The sequence below is a fragment of the Martes martes genome, assembly GCF_963455335.1.
Source record: "Martes martes genome assembly, chromosome: 8".
Classification (NCBI taxonomy): domain Eukaryota; kingdom Metazoa; phylum Chordata; class Mammalia; order Carnivora; family Mustelidae; genus Martes; species Martes martes.
In genome coordinates, this window is record NC_137895.1 from 107269776 (window position 1) to 107291029 (window position 21254).

The window sequence follows — 21254 nt, forward strand, 5'->3', positions numbered from 1 at the left end:
AAATTTCAAATAAAGATATGAGCCTTCAGATGGAAATGGCTTACTAAGTGCCAAATAGGTTTGTAAAAAAGTCCCTTCATTAGACACAGTATGAGGAAGTTTTAGAATACCAAGAATAAAGAAAATATCCTAGAAGCATCCAAGAGAAAAAAGTGAGTTATTTTCAATAATACCAATTTTCATTAGACTTCTCATTAACAAAAGTACATAATAGAAGACAAATAATGTATGCAATATTATGAAGAAAATATATATCTATGTATTTTTTTATTTGACATAGAGAGAGAGAGCCCAAGTAGGGAGAGCAGCAGGCAGAGGGAGAGAGGGAGAAGCAGACTCCCTGCTGAGCAAGAAGCCCAATGTGGGACTTGATCCCAGGACCCTGGGATCATGACCTGAGCCAAAACAGCTGCTTAATTGACTAAGCCACCCAGGCACCCTAAGAAAATACATTTTGAATGGAGATGCCTGTAATACAACCTAATTAGCATTCAAGTAACAAAGCAAAATTGATTTCAAAAGTGTAAGAACTCAGAAAGTTTACTCCCTTACATAAACCTCTGAAACAACTATGCAAGGATGCACTTCTACAGAATGAAAAATTAATCTAAGATATTGAATGAAGAGAGTAATGATGTTAGTAAAGTAACCATAAAGTTTATAGCTATGAGTTATGAGCAAAGAAATCATAAACCTCATATTAAATCTAAATAATTGTTAAGGGAGGTATTATTTATTACATAATTATTGCTAATTTTTAAGTGTAATAATTATTTTGTGGTTATGTAAAACATTGTTTTATTTTCAGAATGCATATTGAAGTATTTAGGGTTGATATAATGATATTACATGAGGTGTGGGATTTGCTTTATGATATCCCATCATGGAGATAAAAGATACAGAATGGGGAATATAGTCAGTGGTACTGTGATACTGTTGTATGGTGACAGAAGGTGGCTACAGTCATGGTGAGCTATGGAATCACTATGTTGTATCCCTGAAACTAATGTAACATTGTGTGTCAATTCTCAATTTTTAAAAAAAAGATTTATTTATTCATTTTAGAGAGAGAGGGAGAGAGAGTGTGTGCATGTACAGGGGGAGGGGCAGTGAGAGAAGGGGAGAAACAGGTTCCCCACTGAGGAGGGAGCCCCATGCTGGGCCCACACTAAGCTCAGTCTCCATCCTGAGATCATGACCTGAGCTAAAATCAAAAGTCGGATGCTTAACGAACTGAGTCACCCAGGCGCCCCTCCTCTTTCAGTATTTTTAAAAGGTGAGAATGCAAAAGAATAAAATAAGATAATAATAAAATACTCCAACCAAAAAGGGTAAAGGGGGTTGTTGGGGAAGTAGATGAAACACACACAGCAAAATGTTGATGATTGTTAAGATTGGGTGATGGGTACATGGGGTTTCTTTGTATTTTCTACTTTTGTATATGGTTGAAAACTTTTGTAATACATTTTTTAATAAAAAATAATAACAGTTAAGGTAAAATGTCCAAAACCTTAATAGCAATTTGGAAGTGAAATCCTATGTTATCTCAACAAGGTAGGAAGAATGAGAAACATGAAAGTGTGCTGACATTCTTCTCTTGTTTATGGAAAAGAAACAGATATCATTCAATCTATACACAGCCAGTGGAAAGTGTATAAATAGGTATGTTAAATATTTGAAGGTAAACCATTAGAGAAACAGAAATGGAATATATATATTCCAAATCTCTAGATGGAAAAGAAAAAGAAAAAAAAAAAAACGCAAGGAAAACCTTAGCAATTCTGCAAAAGGAAGGAAAGACAAAAGAAGGAAGGTGGAGTAGGGAGGAAGGGAGGGGGAGAGGAAGGAAAAGAAAATTAGAAAATAAAACAAGATGGTAGGAATAAAAACAAAAATCATTAAAATTCAATTTCTCTATTAAAAGATAGATACTCTAATGTTGGCTTCAAGAAGTCTAACTGTAGCCTGTTTATGATAGAGTAAAATAAAGGAATGGGAAAATAAAGGAATGGAAAAAGAATACCAGACAAAACTTCCAAAAAAAAAAAAAATAGGTGTAGTAATAACATCAGAAGAAATAAAATTCCAGGTGAAAAGCATTAAACAATACAAAGAGGGATATTTGTTATTGATAAAAGGTATAATCCACCAAGATTACAAAACAATCATAAAACTACATGGAAATATATCAAGGATACTAATAAATGATAAGGGGAAAATGAACACATACACACACAATGGGAGACATGTAAAAACATGACAGAACAAATAGAACAAAATAAAAGAAAGGGTAAAAAATACCTAAAAATACAACTGATAAATTTAAATTTGTAATCAATAGATGACCCAAAAAAGTACTTTGTTCTTAAGAACCCAGAAACATCCATAAAAATTGGCCAAGATTTAAGTCACAAAGAAGAATTCAATAAATTCTAAAACTTCTCTAACTTCAATACAACAAAAATTAGAAATTAACCACAAAATTGGTAGTTCCTCCAAAATCTACCCACTTAAATGTTTTGAGCCACTGTTCTTTTTTTTTTTTAAGACTTATTTATTTATTTATTAGACAGAGAGATTAAGATCACAAGTAGGCAGAGAGGCAGGCAGAGGGAGCAGGGGAAAGCAGGCTTCCTGCTGAGCAGAGAGCCCAATGAGGGGCTCAATCCCAGGACCCTGAGATCATGGCCTGAGCTGAAGGCTGAGGCTTAACCCACTGAGCCACACAGATGCCCCTTCAGTCACTATTCTAAATAACTCACAGCTGAAGCTACATACTTCTTAGAAATTAAAGAGTTAGAGCAGTACATCTTAAATTTACAAAATGCACCAATCAATACCAAAGAAAATTTCAGAGCCAAAATTTATTTTACAAAATCTATAATAACCAAACTAATGAATGGAAAAAGAATAGCAAATAACCCCAAAGTATGAAAGAATACACTTATTAAAATAAGAGCAGACACTAATAAAATATAAAACAAAAATATTTATCAATAAACCCTTAAACTAAGTTCTTTGAAAAGACCAATAAATAGACAAACTCTTGTCAAAACCATTTTTTTAAGAAAGGCACATCAGGAATAAGAAAAGTAACACAATTACAGATATGGAAGAGATTTTTAGAATGATAAAATATTATGAACAAATTTATGCCAATATATGAGAAAATTTAAAAGTAGATGATTTTATGTAGGAAAATATGTCACAAAATTATCTTTAAAAGAATTTTTTAAATTAACCACAATAGAAACTGAAAAGATAGTCAAAGTTTTGGTCCTCAAAAAGTTCCAAGATCCAGGGGCGCCTAGATGGCACAGTTGGCTAAATGTCTGACTTGGTTTGGGCTCAGGTTGTGATTCAGGGTCCTGAGACCCAGTCCCATGTGAGGTTCCTGGCTCAGTGGGGAGTCTGCTTCTCCCCTGCTTCCTCTGCCCCTCCCCCTACTCCCACCACTGACACTCACAAGCACTATCTCTCTCTAAAAATAAATAAATCTTTTTTTTTTTAATGGGCAGAAGACTTGAATAGATTTTGAATGGACATTTCTCTGAAGATACATGAATAGGCAATGAGCACATGAAAAGATGCCTAACATCACTAACCACAGGGAAATGTAAATCAAAACCACAGTGAGCTACTACCTCATATTCATTAAGAAGGCTACTATCAAAAAACAAAACAAAACAAAACAGAAAACAAGTGTTGGCGAGGATGTGGAGAAATTGGAACCCTTATGCCCTGTTGCAGGATATAAAAAGACATGGCCATTGTGGAAAATTGTATGATGGTTCCTCCAAAAATTAAAAATAAAATTATCCTATGATCCATCAATTCCACTTCTGGGTATATATCCCAACCAAGACTAGAAGAGATATTTGTGCACCTATGTGGAAGCAACCCAACTACCCATTGATAGGTGAATAGATAAGCAGAATGTGGTATATACATACAATAAAATATTATTCAGCCTTGAAAAAGGAAGGGAATTCTGCTATATGCTACAACAGGGTTGAACCTCAAGGACGGTACTAAGTGAAATAAGTTAGTCACAAAAAGACAAATACTATGTGATTCCACGTATATTAGGTCCTTAGTCAAAATTGTAAACACAGAAAGTAGAATCGTGGTTGCCAGGGTCTGGAATGGGGGTGGGGAGAGGAAAACGGGGACTTATTAGTTAATAGGCACAGAGTTTCAGTTTTACAAGATGAAAAAATTATGGGGCTGGATGGTGGTAATGGCTGCACAACAAGGTGAATGTATTTAATACCAGTAAATGAAACACTTAAAAATGGTTAAGATGGTAAATATTTTGTTATGTGTATTTTACTACAATAAAAGGAAAATAAATAAAACTTCTTTTCAAAATTAATTGCCCAAGTAAACTATACAAGAGAAACTGCAGAGCTAAGAGAATTCAGCAAATCTTTTAGAGATAAATAACTTCTTAAATGTACTGCTTATAATAACAGCATTTTGTTTATTTATTTCAAATAAGATACCTAGAAATAATCTAACAAAAGATATACATGGGGAACTATAAAAATTTCTTAGAAGACATTAAACAAATGGAGAGATATGCCATGTTGATGGCTGGGACACTTAATGTCACCAAAATATCAAATTCTCCAAGTTAATCTATGCAATTCCAATAAGACTCTCAGTGGGATTATTCATGGAACTTGATGAGCTGATTCTAATGTATCTGTGTAAGAAAAAAGGAAAAATGAATAGCCAAGGCAATTTTGAAGAACAACAAGCTGGAAGGGCTCACTGTTTATAAGAGAGCAATACTTAATATAAAGCTTCGTGATTAAGACTGTGTGATCCATTTGTACCAACATAGACAAATAAACCTACAGAATAGAATGAAAAGGCAACACAAGACCCACACATCTATGGAAGTATAATTTATGTCTGAAAGGATATTTCAAGTCAGTAGGTAAAGATGAACTTGCTCAATAAATTGTATTAAGAAAATTAAGAAAATTGGTTATCTACACAGGAAAAGATAAAGCATATTTCTGCCTTATATCAAGCACAAAAATACATTCCAGATTAATGTGTTATTACATAAAACAAAATTTTAGGATTTTTAGAATATATAGGAGAATATCTTTATGACCTAGAATAAGGAAGGATTTCTTCAAACAAGATGGCAAGAAGCACAGTGAAATTTAAATTTTAGATTCATCAGGTGTTCCTGGATGGCTCAGTCAGTGGGTTAAATGTCCAACTCTTGATTTCAGCTCAGATCATGATCTCAGGGTCATGGGATCAAGCCTCCTGTTGGGCTCTGCATAGAGTGGGGAGTCTGCTTAAGATCCTCTCCCTCTCCCTTTGCCCCTCCCCAAGCTAACTCTCTCTATCTCTTTCTCTCAAATAAATAAATAAATCTTTAAAAAGGTAAAATAAACTTCAGATTCATTAAAATAAATAGGCTTCCCCATAAATAAGGCTGTAGACAAGCCACAGACTGAAAGAAGGTACTTTTTACGCATGTAACTGACAAATGATAATAGAAAGAATTTTTTTTTTAAAAGACCACAAATGAACAAGAAGTCAACCTGAGAGACAAACAGACTAAAATATGAACATTGCAGTTCAACAGAAGGTGAAATTAAAGTTCTTAACCCACTAACCATTTAAACACAAATTAAGACAGCAATGAAATATTTCACATCCATCATATGAGCAGCATTTTTAAAAAGAGTTTTAAAAGTTTTAAAAGTTTTTAAAAGAGTTGACAACTCTAAACCCATAGAATCAGAGTGTAGAAAAGGAATTGCCAGGAGCTAGATGGGGTGGGGATAGGAAGAAGTTAGTAGAAGGGCATACACTTTGATCTACCAGATAAAGAAGGTCTGAAGATCTAATGTGTAACATGGTGATGATAGTTGATAACACTCTATTACATACTTGAAATTTGCTAAAATCTGAAATGTGCTCATCAAAGAAAATAAATATGTGAAGTGATGAGTGTGTTAATTAACTAGATGGGAGGAATCCTTGCACAATGTAGAGTTGGATCAAATCATCACGATGGACACTTTAAATATCTTACAATTTTATTTGTCGGTTATACCTCAGTAAAACAAAAAAAAAAAAAAATATGTTGACAGGTCTGCAGAGCAATGGCATTTGTCCTGCACTGATGACAAGAGCATAATTCTTGGAGAAGCAGCAATAACTAGTGAAAACGAAGACATACCTACTTCACCTGGAAATTCCACTTTCTAAGCAGATATCAAGGCATGGATGTGCATGTTCATTGCTGAGTTCTTTGTAATAGCAAAAAAGGAAAGAAAAGGGAAAGCTTTAACAGGACAGCAGGTTTTTTTAAATGGTATATACAGGGGCGCCTAGGTGGCTCAGTGGTTTAAGCCTCTGCCTTCGGCTCAGGTCATGATCCCAGCATCGGGCTCTCTGCTCAGCAGGGAGCCTGCTTCCTCCCTTCTCTCTCTGCCTGCCTCTCTGCCTACTTGTGATCTGTCTGTCAAATAAATAAATAAAAAATCTTTAAATGGCATATACAGGGCACCTGGATAGCTCAGTCAGTTAAGCATCTGCTTTTGGCTCAGGCCGTGATCCCGGGGTCCTGGGATCGAGTCCCACATTAGGCTCCTGCTCAGTGAGGAGTCTGCTTCTCCCTCTGCCTCTGCTCACGCTCTTGCTCTCTCTCAAATAAATAAATAAAATCTTTTTTAAAAAATGGTATATACGTAGAATATACTGCTATATGGCAGTTAAGATGAATAAATGAGAGCCGAATGGATAAATCTCCAAAACTTAATATGAATGACAAAAAGAGGAACTTTTCAGAAAAGGTGGTTTGTTCCCATCTATGGAAAGTTTTAAAACATTCAAAACAATGTCATGTTTCTTCATATTTAGTGAACATTATCAGAGCATTCAGGGAATGATACACACCAAATTTAATTTAGTAGTTCCCTCTGGGGGAGGAGGATGGGGCAAGGGGTGAAGAAAAGATCCAGAGATATGAGATGGGCCCCACGGGTGGTGGACTCTCTCACCGCTCTCCCCTAGGTGTGCCACAGGGGAGGCATGGCAGGATATCATGCTGGCCTGCATGCCAGGGAAGAAGTGTGCCCCCGAGTCAGAGCCGAGCAACAGCACAGAAGGTGAAACACCCTGTGGCAGCAGCTTCGCGGTCTTCTACTTCATCAGCTTCTACATGCTCTGTGCCTTCCTGGTAAGCAGAGGTGGGACTAAACAGCCACAGGTCATGAGTGTGCAGTTCAAGGCAGCCCAGGCCTGCTATCTATCCCTGAAGCTTGCAGTCGGAGGAACCAGCTTGGAAAGATTCAGTTAGTAGCAGTGTTCAACCACCAGAAAAGGGCACAAAGCCCTGGGCCAGAGTGAGCCCAACCAGCACCTTTCTTATCTCTTCTGGGCTCTTGTCATGGTGGCAGTGTCCCAGGGGACAGAAGGGATGTGTGTGGGGGCCCAGAGGCAACCGATATGTTTTGGATACTTTGATGAGGAGTGTGAGGAAGGGTGGTGGAGAAAGCTGCCCTCTGTCCTTGGCAACCGTACCCAAAGTTTGGTATGAGGGAAGCTGTACAGCCCACATGTGGGGTTCATCCCACACCACTCCAAGGAGACCTGTGTCAGGTTCATAGCCAAGACATACAAGTTCCAGGGGCTGATATTTTAAATGGTAAATAGAGCTGGTCTTCAGAAATGTGGGCTTCTGCCATGCATGGCACTAACTGGCAAAGTGGATTCAAGTGGCAAGAAACACTTTATATCTCTGTTCTCTGCAGATCATCAACCTCTTTGTAGCTGTCATCATGGACAACTTTGACTACCTGACAAGGGACTGGTCAATTCTTGGTCCCCATCATCTGGATGAATTTAAAAGAATCTGGGCAGAGTATGATCCTGAAGCCAAGTAAGTTCCCAGAGGGAAACACTGATTCCCAAAGCCCAGAGGACACAATGCGACCATACCTACAGAAGAGGTTCAACACAGGTTAGCGTTGGGTAGATTGATTAGAAACACTGAATTGCACCAGACCCCAGGGTCAAGCGTCAAGGGCCAGCAATAGTAGGCCAAGCATCTTTGACTAAGTCAAGAACATACCTATTTTCAGTTGAATAGAAAGATGGGAGATCCTTGTGTCAGGAATAACTAGTAAGTATTCAAGTTAAAATGTTTAGAGTCAAGTAGACCTCAACTCTATTCCCGCCTTGGGTACAAGGATACCTTCATTGGTCAATCGCATTTGGTTGACACTTAATAAATGCCTTTTGGACAGATGGTTAGATTGCCGCAGCAAGTATATGTGAGAATCTAATTGCACTACCTGAAGTTCCTTCCACCTTGAACATAGAACTGGTGGAAAATTGCTCATTAAAATCTAAACATGTATATATTGGTTTTAGAGTTTTGCCATGCAATTCTGCAACTCTGCACTGAGATTGACCAATAGGGCGACAACTGTGGAGAGCCTAATACGTGAGTCTTGGGCTGCAGGCTGAAACCATGACCCTCTGACTGATCTTTCCCTTCTGCCTTTCCTCTTTTAGGGGTCGTATCAAACACCTAGATGTGGTGACCCTGCTCCGGCGGATTCAGCCCCCACTGGGTTTTGGGAAGCTATGCCCTCACCGCGTGGCTTGCAAAGTAAGAGATAATCTGGGTTCACAGGGGAAAAAGAAAATATGGGAAGGAAGAAGCCTATTTGTCTCATGACCTTGGTCAGGCCATTGATACTTTAAGGAAGTGAAGATAATATTTTATGTGCTAAAGAAATGGGCCTGAGCCAGATTATATTTTAAGGTTCCTTCCAACAATAAGCCCTCAGATTCTATAAAAGAAAACTGAAGTGAATGCCTCATGATCCAACAAGCCAGATGCCAAGTCCCATCAGGTTTTACCACCTAGTCATCCTGGAAGACTTTCAGCCAAGGATGGATAGATTAAGGGTTCTCCTCCTGGGATCAGAGGGCTATTAAAGGGTCCATGCATCAGCTTCAGGGACCTGGAAAGCCCTAAAATTGTGTACAAAATCACTGAAACACTCACAAAGTGTACCAAAGAGAGGATCCATCATGTTCATCAGATTTCTAAGTGAGTCTGTGACCCTATAAAAGCTAAAGACAAGCATCTTAGACTCTTTAGACCCAACTCTTGCTCATGTGACCCTCACATGACCTTGAGAGTGAACACCCCTTAAATTGTGTGCTCAGGCACCTCTCTTACCTCACTGTAATCTCAACCAGGTAGCCCCCACGGTTGCTGAAGAGTACTGTTTCTACTCTATCCCCTCTTCTTTTAATTCCCACTTTTGCCATTCCATACTCCCTGTTGGAATAACAATGAGCTGAAAGGGGTTGGGGGAAGTGAGGTCAGAGAGCTGTATAGAAGCACAAATAGAAAACCTCAACTCCAGATAATCCATTCATGGGAAATAGCGAATTGAATTGTGCTCCATTTCACTCAGTTTTTTCTTACTTAAATCTCCACTTTGTTCCCCAAAAAATTTTAGAAGACTTCCAAGGTCTAAGATATGAGGAGGGGGAAAAAGCACAAGTTAAATGTAAAGTCAAAGCCCAACGGACAAAATAGCAGGGACAAGTGTGGCCTGCATGAGGTGATAGTGCATCCATCACAGCCTCCAGAGGGGCCTGAACAGGCTACCAATGTGTTCAGCTTCCCAGTGACTGCTCCACAATTCACACTGTCCATAAGAGTCAAGAAGAGCCAGTCACTCGGGAAAATTATAACTCTTCTTGGCACTATGATTAACAAGAGGACACCATGTGATCTAACAAATAACATCTTTGACCACATCTTGAGAGCAAATGCCAGAATGACTTTCATGGTGCTTTTTCTCATAATTACTCTGCTGTGTGCTGAGGCCCCACACCGGGGCACAATCTAGCAACAGCAATTTGGGGCAGTGAGAAAGGAGGGAAAAGGGTAATCCAATCTTATCCAGTCAACAAGCTTTTGACCCAGCCTGATGCAGAGGTATGTTTTTTAATATACAGAAAAGAGGATACACTGTGCATCCTGCAATGCAAACCTGCCATTATTGTCTCTCTTAGCAAGGCTTTGGATGAATGCTGGCTGGCAGGTGGGCCCCTGGCAAGTGCCTGGCATGCCAGTAGAGAGTGCATCCATGTGCCTGAGTAGACATTTGAGCTGAGGAGGGTGTTGGGTGGGCTTAACATGTCTTTGTGGGAGCAAGGGTCTAATAAGGACAAATTCCATTCCTGCCTCACTGTGTGTGGAAGGGTGAGAGTACTTATGGGAGAGCTGAAATTCTCCCCAGAAGAGGTTTTGAATACATTTTAGTGACCCATGCCTCAAACCCCTACCTGCTGCTAACGCTTGCACACAAGTTTGAAGGCTCCCTCCCAGCATTCTCCTGCCATGGTGGTTCTGTAGATTGTTTGAGAACTGTTTGCTATAATCATCAACTTTGCCTCCTCTTAACCTCCAGCGCCTGGTCTCCATGAACATGCCTCTGAACAGTGATGGGACAGTCATGTTCAATGCTACCCTGTTTGCCCTGGTCCGGACAGCCCTGCGGATCAAAACAGAAGGTAAGGGTCATCTGAGGGCTACTGGGAGAACCATTTAGAAGATCTAGCAGACTAACCCAACAGCTGGCAAAATTCTCCCAAGATCTTCCCATTCTGGGTAGTACCAGAGCACTGGTTCAGTGCTAACCTTCACATCCAGGGATGTTGAAGAGGCCTGGCCTACTCTTGTTTCCTTTGCTCCTTGAATGGTTTCTTGGTCTCTAGCATATTTACTTTGAATTCTAGCACTTCATTAATTTCTAGAAATTATTCTGGATGATATCTTGAAGTCATAGTTTGTAGTTCAAAAAGCAGAAGGTGATGAGTGTTACCTAAAGCAGGGCTAAACCCCATTAAAATGGAATGTCACTGACTGTGTGGGTCTCTCAAATGCTTAACTTTCTTTTTAAATTAGAACTGTCAAAAGGGGATCATATCGGCAAATGGTGACTATGGTCAAAGTCATCACATACAATTGTACAAGCTGTGCCTGGATCAAGGTGTTCAGCCAGCCAACAGGTGTGGTTTAAGATCTCACCTGTGCTCTACTGGTTGGGCCATGCTCCCTCAGGTCCTTGTTCACCTGAAGGGATGCCTTCTGGTTTGTACAAAGTTACCTCATGGGCTAGCAGCAGCCTTGGCTGAGATAATCCACTGTCTTTATAGATGATGACTATTTCTGAACCACTATGTGGAAAAAGCTACATAGAATGTACCTAGAAAGATGTGATTGCTCACAAACAGCTTCTAGCTTATTATAGTGTTTTATAGAATGTGATCAAAAGACCACCTGCCTCAGATTCAGCTGCTGAAGCTTGTTTAAAATGTGATAAGTCATTTATTCTCTCTCTACTTCAGCTCCTTCATTGGTAAAATAAGAAAGATAATGATGTGTAGAAATTCAGTTCAGTGAATAATCCAGCAGAGAAGTGCCTTTCTCAGTTAAATCCTTCCAGAAAATAATAGAAACATCTAAAATGAAGGAAAACAAGAACCAGGCCAGCAAGATACATGTTAAAATAATGAGCTAATCTTTAAAAAATTAAAAATAGTTCAAGCTATGCTGCCGAACTAAAGAGAAACAAAGGCTGAGGGAGGCAGTCCAAAATGTTGACATAAGAAGACCCTCCTCCCAAGGATACACCAAATCTACACTCACATATGGAATGATTCTTCTGGAAGAACTGAGTGCTGATTGAACAACTTCTACACAACAAAGGTTAGAGGGACCACACAGAAATTGACAGGAAAGATTAAGATATGGTAACCATGGGAAACCCTTCTCCAACAAACCAATGTGACAACCTGCAGTGAGGAGGAATAACACTGAGAGCCCTATACCCAAATTCGCCCAACCTGGGACCCAGAAAGAACAGTGGCTTAAAGGGCAACAACACTGTAAGTGAAGGAAATCCATTTATATCCACTAAATGGCAGGGGAAGGGGAACTACTGGAGTTCTCTTCAAGTTGGAGGTATCAACAAGCACCATTGTTTACATTCCCTTCCACCTTGATAGTGCAGATGGGAGCAGTATCCAGGTGCTCTTGTTGGCCTGCTAGCGTTACTCCAGTGAGCCCTAGGCCCTTAACCTACACCAGCTCTCCCCAAGATAACCCCCTACTCATCCCTGCCCCACCTCCAACCACCCTGCCAAGGTGACCTCCAGTTTCAGTGTACCCCCAGATATCCCCAGCCAGTACCTGCTTAGGCTCAAGCCATTCCATCAGGGTCATCCAGGCATAGTGTACCCCTGGACTCCCCCAGGACACGTTGGCTTCAGGCCCAGCCAGCCAGCCAAAGCTTCCAGGCACATGCAATCTACACAGGGAATGTACACAATGTACACAACGTACACAAGATTACTCCTCAAGACTGGAAGTGGTGGCTATTCCACCTAATATGTAGAGACTAACACTGAAAGTCAAACAAAATGAGGAGACAGGAGAATATGTTCTAAATGAAAGAACAAGATAAAGCCCCAGGAGGAAAAAACCCTGATGAAATGGTGTTAGGTTATTTGCCAGACAAAGTAGAGTTCAAAGTAATGGTCATAAAGGTATTCACCAAAGTCAGGAGAAGAATGGAGGAACACAGTGAGAACTCCAACAAAGAGTTAGAAAATATAAGAAAGTACCAGAGAGGACTCACAGAGCTGAAGAACACAATAATTGAATTGAAAAATACACTAGGAATCAACAGCAGATTAGATGATACAGAAGAATGGCTTAGCAATCTGGAAGACAACAGTGGAAATCACCCAGTCAGAACAGCAAAAAGAAAAAAGAATTTTTAAAAATGAGAATAGTTTTAACTTCCTTAATTTGGGGAAGGAAACAGGCATTCAAGTCCAGGAGGCACAGAGAAACCCCCTCAAAATCGACAAAAATAGGTCAACACCTCAACATATAATAGTGAAGCTTGCAAATTTCAGAGATAAAGAAAAAATCCTGAAAGCAGCTCAGGACAAAATGTTCTTAACTTACAAGAGTAGAAACATAAGGCCAGCAGCAGACCTGTCCACAGAGACCTGGCAGGCCAGAAAAGGCTGGCATGATATATTCATTGTGCTAAATGGGAAAATATGCAACCAAGAATAGCTGTTACTCAGAATAAAGGAGAGATAAACGCTGTCATTCAGAATAGAAGGAGAGATGAAGAATGTCCAGGACAAACAAAAGCTAAAGGAATTTGTGAACACTAAACCAGCCCTGCAGGAACTATTAAAGGGGATCCTTTGAATAAAGAGAGCACCCAAACTAACAAAGACCAGAGAGGAACAGAGACAATCTATAGAAACAGTGACTTTACAGGTAATACAATGGCACTAAATTCAGATCTTCCAATAATGACTCTGAATGTAAATGGACTAAGTGCTCCAATCAAAAAAACATAGGGTGTCAGATTGGATTTTTTTAAAAAAAGACCCATTGATATGCTGTCTACAGGAAATTCATTCTAGACCAAAAGACACCTCCAGATTGAAAGTGAGAGGGTAGAGGACCATTTATCATGCAAATGGACTCTAAAGAAAGCTGGAGTAGCAATCCTTATATCATACAAATTAGATTTTAAACCAATTTAAAATCTGTAATTTTAAATTACGGATTTAAAATTAAATCTGTAATAAGAGATGAAGAAGAACACTCTATCATAATAAAAGGGTCTATCCAACAAAAAGATCTAACAATTGTAAATATTTATGCCCTTAACTTGGGAACAGCCAATTATATAAACCAATTAATGACAAAATTAAAGAAATACATTGATAATAATACAGTAATAGTAGGGGACTTAACACCCCACTCACAACGATAGACAGATCACCTAAGCAGAAGATCAACAAAGAAACAAGGGCTTTGAATGACACACTGGACCAGATGGACTTCACAGATATATACAAAGCATTCCATCCTAAAGCAACAGAATACACATTCTTCTCAAGTGCACATGGAACATTCTCCAGATGAGATCACATAATGGGTCACAAATCAGATCTCATGTGGTACAAAAAGACTGAGATTATACCATGCATATTTTCAGACCACAGTATTTTAAAACTTGAACTCAATCACAAGAAAAAATTTGGAAGGAACACAAATACATGGAGGCTAAAGAGCATCCTACTAAAGAATGAATGGGCCAACCAGGAATTTAAAGAAGTATTTTTTTAAAATACATGGAAGCAAATAAGAGTGAAACATGACAGTTTAGAACCTTTGGGATGCAACAAAGGTAGTCCTAAGATGGAAGTATATAGCAATACAGGCCTTTCTCAAGAAACAAGAAAAGTCTCAAATACACAACCTAACTTTACACCTAAAGGAACTGGAAAGAGAACAGCAAGTAAAGTCTAAATCCAGCAGGAGAAGAGAAATAATAAACATTAGGGCAGAAATAATAATATAGAAATTAAAAAAAAAAAAACAGTTGAGCAGATCAATGAAACTAGGAGCTGGTTCTTTGAAAGATTTAATAAGATTGATAAACCCCTAGTAAGACGTATCAAAAAAGAAAAGAGGAAGGACCCAAATAAATAAAATCATGAATGAACAAGGAGAGATCACAACCAACACTGAAGAAATACAAACAACTATAAGAATATTATGAGCAATTATATGTCAACAAATTAGGCAATCTGGAAGAAATGGATGCATTCCTTGAAACATAAAAATTACTGAAACTGAAACAGGAAGAATTAGAAACCTGAACAGGCCCATAACCAGCAAAGAAATTGAATCAGTGATTAAAAATCTAACAAAAAAGAGTCCAGAGTCAGATGGCCTCCCAGCAGAATTCCAACAAACATTTAAAGAATTAGTACGTATTCTTCTGAAGCCATTTCAAAAAAATAGAAATGGAAAGAAAACTTCCAAACTTATTCTATGAGGCCAGCATTATCTTGATCCCCAAACTAGACAAAGACCCCACGGAAAGGGAGAACAACAGACCAATATCCCTGATGAAAATGGATGCAAAACTTCTCACCAAGATATTAGCTAATAGGATCCAACAGTACATCAAAGGGATTATTCACCATGACCAAGAGGGATTTATTCCTGGGCCACAAGGGTGGTTCAACATTCATAAATCAATGTGATACACCATGTTAATAAAAGAAAGAACAGAACCATATGATTCTCTTAATTGATGCCAGAAAAGCATTTGACAAAACACAGCATCCTTTCTTGATAATTTAAAAAAAAAAAAAAAAAAAAAAAACCTTTCTGTGGTTTAGGGATAGAAGGAACATACCTCAATATCACAAAAGCCATATACAAAAAAACCCACAGCAAATATCATCCTCAATGGGGAAAGACTTAATGCTTTCCCCCTAAAGTTAGGAACACAACAGGAATGTCCAGTCACCACTGCTGTTCCACATGGTACTGGAATCAGCCCTTAGCTGATCAGATAACAAAAAGCAATCAGACAACAAAAAGAAATAAAGGGCATCCAATTCAGCAAAAGACATCAAACTTTCACTGTTTGCAGATGACATGATACTCTACTTAGAAAACCCAAAGACTCTACCCAAAAATTATTAAAACTGATACAGGAATTCAACAAAGTGGCAGGATATGAAGTCAATGCACAGAAATCAGTTGCATTTCTATACACTAACAATGAAGCAAAAGAAAGAGAAATCGAGGAATCAGTCCCATTTACAATTGCACCAAAAACCATAGGATACCTAGGAGTAAACCTAAACAAAGAGGTAAAGGATCGGTACTCTGAAGACTACACAGCACTTATGAAAGAAATTGAGGAAGACAAAAGAAATGAAGAAACATCCCATGCTCATGGATTAGAAGAATAAATATTGTTAAAATGTCTATACTACCCAAAACAATCCACACATTCAATGCAATCCCTATCAAAATACCATTAGCATTTTTCATAGAACTGGAACAAACAATCTTAAATTTTGTGTGGAACCAAAAGAGACCCTGAATAGCCAAAGGGATGTTGAAAAAGAAAACCAAAGCTGGAAGCATCACAATTCCAGACTTCAAGCCCTATTACAAAGCTGTAATCATCAAGACAGTATGGTACCGGCACAAAAACAGACACACAGATCCATGGAAGAGAATAACGAATCCAGAAGTGAACCCTCAACTCTGTGGTCAACTTATCTTCAACAAAAGAGGTAAGAATATCCAGTGTAAAAAAGAGAGTCTCTTCAACAAATGCTGTTGGGAAAATTGGACAACCACATGGAAAAGAATGAAACTGGATCACTTTTTTACACCATACACCAAAAAAACCTCAAAATGAACGAAAGACCTAAATGTGAGATAGGAATCCATCAAAATCCTAGAGGAGAACACAGACAGCAACCTCTTTGACTTTGGCTGCAGCAACTTCTTGCTAGCCACATCTCCAAAGACAAGAGAAACAAAAGCAAAAATAAACTATTGGGACTTCATCAAGATAAAAAGCTTCTACATAGCAAAGGTAATGATCAACAAAACTAAAAGCCTACAGAATGAGAGAAGATATTTGCAAGTGACATATCAGATAAAGGGCTAACATCCAAAATCTATAAAGAACTTATCAAACTCTACACCCCAAAAATTAAAAATCCAGTCAAGAAATAGGCAGAAGAGGCATTTATCCAAAGAAGACATATAAATGGCCAACAGGCACATGAAAAATGCTCAAAATCACTCATCATCAGAGAAATACAAATCAAAACCACAATGAGATACCACCTCACATCAGTCAGAATGAGCAACTCAGGAAACAACAGATGTTGGCTAGGATGTGCAGAAAGGGGAACCCTCATGCACTGTTGGTGGGAATGCAAACTGGTACAGCCACTCTGGAAAACAGTATGGAGGTTCCCTAAAAAGTTAAAATAGAACTACCCTATGACCCAGCGATTATACTACTAGGTATTTATCCAAAAGATACAAAAATAGTGATTCAGAGGGGCACATGCACCCCAATGTTTATAGCAGCGATGTCCACAATAGCCAAACAATAGAAAGAGCCCAGATGTCCATCAACAAATAAATAGATAAAGAAGATGTGGTAGATAGACAGATAGATACAGATATAGATATATTGGAATATTACTGAGCCATCAAAAAGAATGAACTCTTGCCATTTGCAATGATAAGGATGGAATATCAGGGTATCATGCTAAGCAAAATAAGTCAGTCAGAGAAAGACAAATGCCATATGATTTTGCTCATATGTGGAACTTAAGAAACAAAACAGATGAACATAGGGGGAAAGAAGGAAAAATAAAATGAGACAAAAAAAGAGGGAGACAAACCATAAGAGACTCTTAATCATAGGAAACAAATTGAGGGTTGCTTGAGGGGAAGGAAGTTGGGGGTGTGGGATAACTGGGTGATGGACATTAAGGAAGTTACTTGAAGTAATCTGGTGAATCACTAAATTCTACCTCCAGAACTAATAATACAATATATGTTAATAAAAAATGAGAATAGTTTTAAGAACTTCTAGAACAATATCAGATACACAAACATTCACATTATAGTAGTTCCAGAAGGAGTAGGGAAGCTTATTTGAAGTTATTTGAACTTATTTGAAGAAATTATGGCTGAAAATTTCCCTAAGCTGGGGAAAGAAACAGACATCCAGGTCCAGGAAGCGCAAAAAGCCCTAAACAAGATGAACCCAAAAAAACCACACCAAGGAATTTTATAATTAAATTGTCAAAAGTTAAAGACAAGGGGAGAATTTTTAAAGTAGCAAGAGAAAAACAGCTTGTTATGGACAAAGGAACTGCCATAAGACTATCAGCATATTTTTCAGCATAAATTTTCCATGGCAGAAGTAACTAAAATAATATATTCAAAGTACTGAAAGAGAAAACTGCCAACCAAGAATACTCCACCTGGCAAGATTATCATTCAGAATTGGAGGAGAGATAGTTTCCTAGGCAAGCAAAAGTTAAAGGAATTTATCACCACTAAACCAACCTTACCAGAAATATTAAAGGACCTTCTTTAAGCAAAAAAGAAAAACCTATAACTGGAAATAAGAAAATATATGAGAGAAAAATACTTGTGGTAAATCAGCCACTTTAAAAATAGTATGAGGATTAAAAGACAAAAATAGTAATTTAACTATAACTACAGTAAGTAGTTAAGGAATACACAAAATTAAAACATGTCAAAGGCACCTGAGTGACTCAGTTGGTTAAATGTCTAACTTTTGATTTTGTCTCAGGTCATGACCTCACAGACTGAGATCAAGTCCCACTTCAGAGCTCCACACTTAGCAAAGAATCTGCTTGAGATTCTCTCTCTCCCTCTTCCTCTGTCCCTCTCCCTACTTCCTCTTTTTTTTCTCTCTCTCTCTGTCTCCCTCTCAAATGAACAAATAAATCTTTTTTTTAATTAAAAAATATAAGATGTCAAATAGGATGTTAGAAATATAAAATATTGGGGGCACCTGGGTGGCTCAGTGGGTTAATGCCTCTGCCTTCAGCTCAGGTCATGATCCCAGGGTCCTGGGATCGAGCCCCGCATCGGGCTTTCTGCCAGTGGGGAGCCTACTTCCCTTCCGCTCTCTCTCTGCCTGCCTCTCTGCCTACTTGTGGTCTCTGTCTGTCAAATAAATAAATAAAATCTTTTAAATAAATAAATAAAAATAAAATGTTGGGGGGGGAGTAAAAATGTAGTGCTTTTAGAATGTGTTCAAAACAAATGACTATTAGCTTAAAATAGACTGCTATGTATATAGGTCAATATATATGAATCTCATGGTAACCATAAACCAAAACTTACAATAGATAAAAAATAAAGAGAAAGGGACTCAAACAAAACTAAAGAAAACCATCAAACACAAATGAACAGACTGAGAGAAGAAAAACAAAGCAGAAGAATTGCCATAACAACCAGAAAACAACTGACCAAGTGACAATAAGTACATACCTGTTAATAATTACATTAAATATAAATGGACCAAATGTTCCAATCCGAAGACATAGGGTGGTTGTATAGATTTTTTTAAAAGAACCATTTATATACTGCCTTTAAGAGACTCAAATAAGATCTAAAGCCACACAGAGACTGAAAATGAAGAGATGGGAAAATGATATTCCACGGAAATGGAAACAAAAAGGAAGCTGGTGAAGTAATACTCACATGAGACTAAATAAACTTTAAAACAGACTATAACAAAAGACAAAGAAGAGCATTACATAATGATAAAGTGTTCAATCCAAGAAGAGATATAACATTTGTCAATATTCATGCTCCCAACATAGGAACATTTAAAAACATAAAGAAAATATTAATAGACATAAAGGGAGAAATTGACAGTAATACAATAATAGTAGGGAACTTTAATATTTCCCTTAACCAATGGATAAATCATCCACAGATTCAATAAGGAAATACTAGCCTTAAATGACACATTTGGCCAGAAGAACTTAATAGATATATACCAACATTTCATCCAAAACAACAGAATACACATTCTATTCAAGTGCACGTGGAACATTTTCCAGGATAGTTAGGCCACAAAACAATTACTAAAAAATTAATAAATTCAAGAAGACTGATATCATATCAAGCATCTTTTCTAACCACAATGTTGTGAAACTGGAAATTAACTACAAGAAGAAAACTGGAAAACACACAAACATGTGGAAAATGAACAATATGTTACCAAACAACCAGTGGGTAAACAAAGAAATCAAAGAGGAAATTTTTAAAAATACCTTGAGACAAAAGAAAATAGAGACACAACTTTCCAAAATCAGTGGGATGCAACAAAAGCAGTTCTAAGAAGGAAGTTCATAATGATACAGGCCTACCTCAAGAAACAAGAAAAATCCCAAATAAATCCTTGCATTCAGAGACATGCCTTGAAAGAATTTGCTGTGGCTGATGTCGAAGAGGTTACTGCCTATGTACTACTCTAGGATTTTGATGCATTCCTGTCTTACATTGAAGTCTTTTTTTTTTTTAAGATTTTTTATTTATTTATTTGACAGAGATCAGAAGTAGGCAGAGAGGCAGGAAGAGAGAGAGGAGAAAGCAGGCTCTCCATGGAGCAGAGAGCCCGATGCAGGGTTCAATCCCAGGACCCTGGGATCATGACCTGAGCCGAAGGCAGAGGCTTTACCCCACTGAGCCACCCAGGCACCCCTGAAGTCTTTCATCCATTTGGAGTTTGTCTTTGTGTACAGTGTAAGAGAATGGTCGAGTTTCATTCTTCTGTTTATAGTTGTTCAATGTTCCCAACACCATTTATTGAAGAGACTGTCTTTTTTCCATTGGATATTTTTTCCTGCTTTGTCAAAAATTAGTTGACCATAGAGCTGAGGGTCCATATCTGGGCTCTATATTCTGTTCCATTGGCTGCAGGGGCACATGTGCGAACTGGGAGCAGCTGGCAGTTTTAGAAGCAAAAAGGGCAGAGATGTGCCTGGACTTGGAAGCAAGGGCTGGAGTGCTGTTGTGGGGCACACAACCCAGGATGCTTCAGTTTTTAGCAGCACAGACAAAAACGGAGTCAGTGTGGCCTGGAAGGCTCACTGGAGAACAGACTGCAATCTCTCTGTTCTGAGACAGAAGTTTAGATATGGTCACTTCTGCTCTAACTCTTGGGAGAGACATGGAAAACCACTAGGGAAAGCCCCCAGAGGGAAAAAAGCCCCCCAAAACTGGTTTTCACTGAGCCCATCCCCCACACACACAGAGAGCAGGGCAATTCTGCCCAAACAGTATTGCCTGAGTAACAGCGCAACAGGCTCCTCCCCCAGAAGACAGGCTAGAAGAACAACAGGTTGGCAACCCTAAGGTCCCTATAAAACAGGTGCATCTTGCTTCGGTTGTGGTCAATAACCTGGACTCTGTACATTTCTTCAACCACCCCTCAACAGAATGACTAAAAGGAGGAACCCACAACACAGGAAAAATTCAGAGACCATGACCTTGGTCACAGAACTAATGGATATGGATATAATAAGCAAGATGTCAGAAATAGACTTCAGGGTAACAGTTATGCAGACAATAGCTAGGATGAAGGAAACCACTAATGGCAGCATAGATTCTCTAAGGGCAGAAATGAGAGCTGATCTGGCAGAACTTAAAAATGTTATCAATGAGATTCAACCTAATCTGGATACTCTAACATCTAGGGTAAATGAGGCAGAAGAATGAATTAGTGATCTAGAAGACAAACTAATAGAAAAGAAGGAACAGG

At 38.4% G+C, this 21254-nt stretch overlaps 1 protein-coding gene across 1 annotated transcript in view; it reads left to right on the top strand.

The window, feature by feature from the left end:
* CACNA1C (calcium voltage-gated channel subunit alpha1 C) overlaps positions 1-21254 on the top strand; it is a gene marked incomplete at its 5' end in the record, with an annotated part of 716579 nt that overhangs the window by 667789 nt on the left and 27536 nt on the right. Inside the window, 4 exons of the mRNA XM_080812080.1 lie at positions 7051-7216; positions 7791-7918; positions 8557-8653; positions 10479-10581. Coding sequence (XP_080668206.1) covers positions 7051-7216; positions 7791-7918; positions 8557-8653; positions 10479-10581 — 494 coding nt within the window. The remainder of the gene's footprint in view (positions 1-7050; positions 7217-7790; positions 7919-8556; positions 8654-10478; positions 10582-21254) is intronic.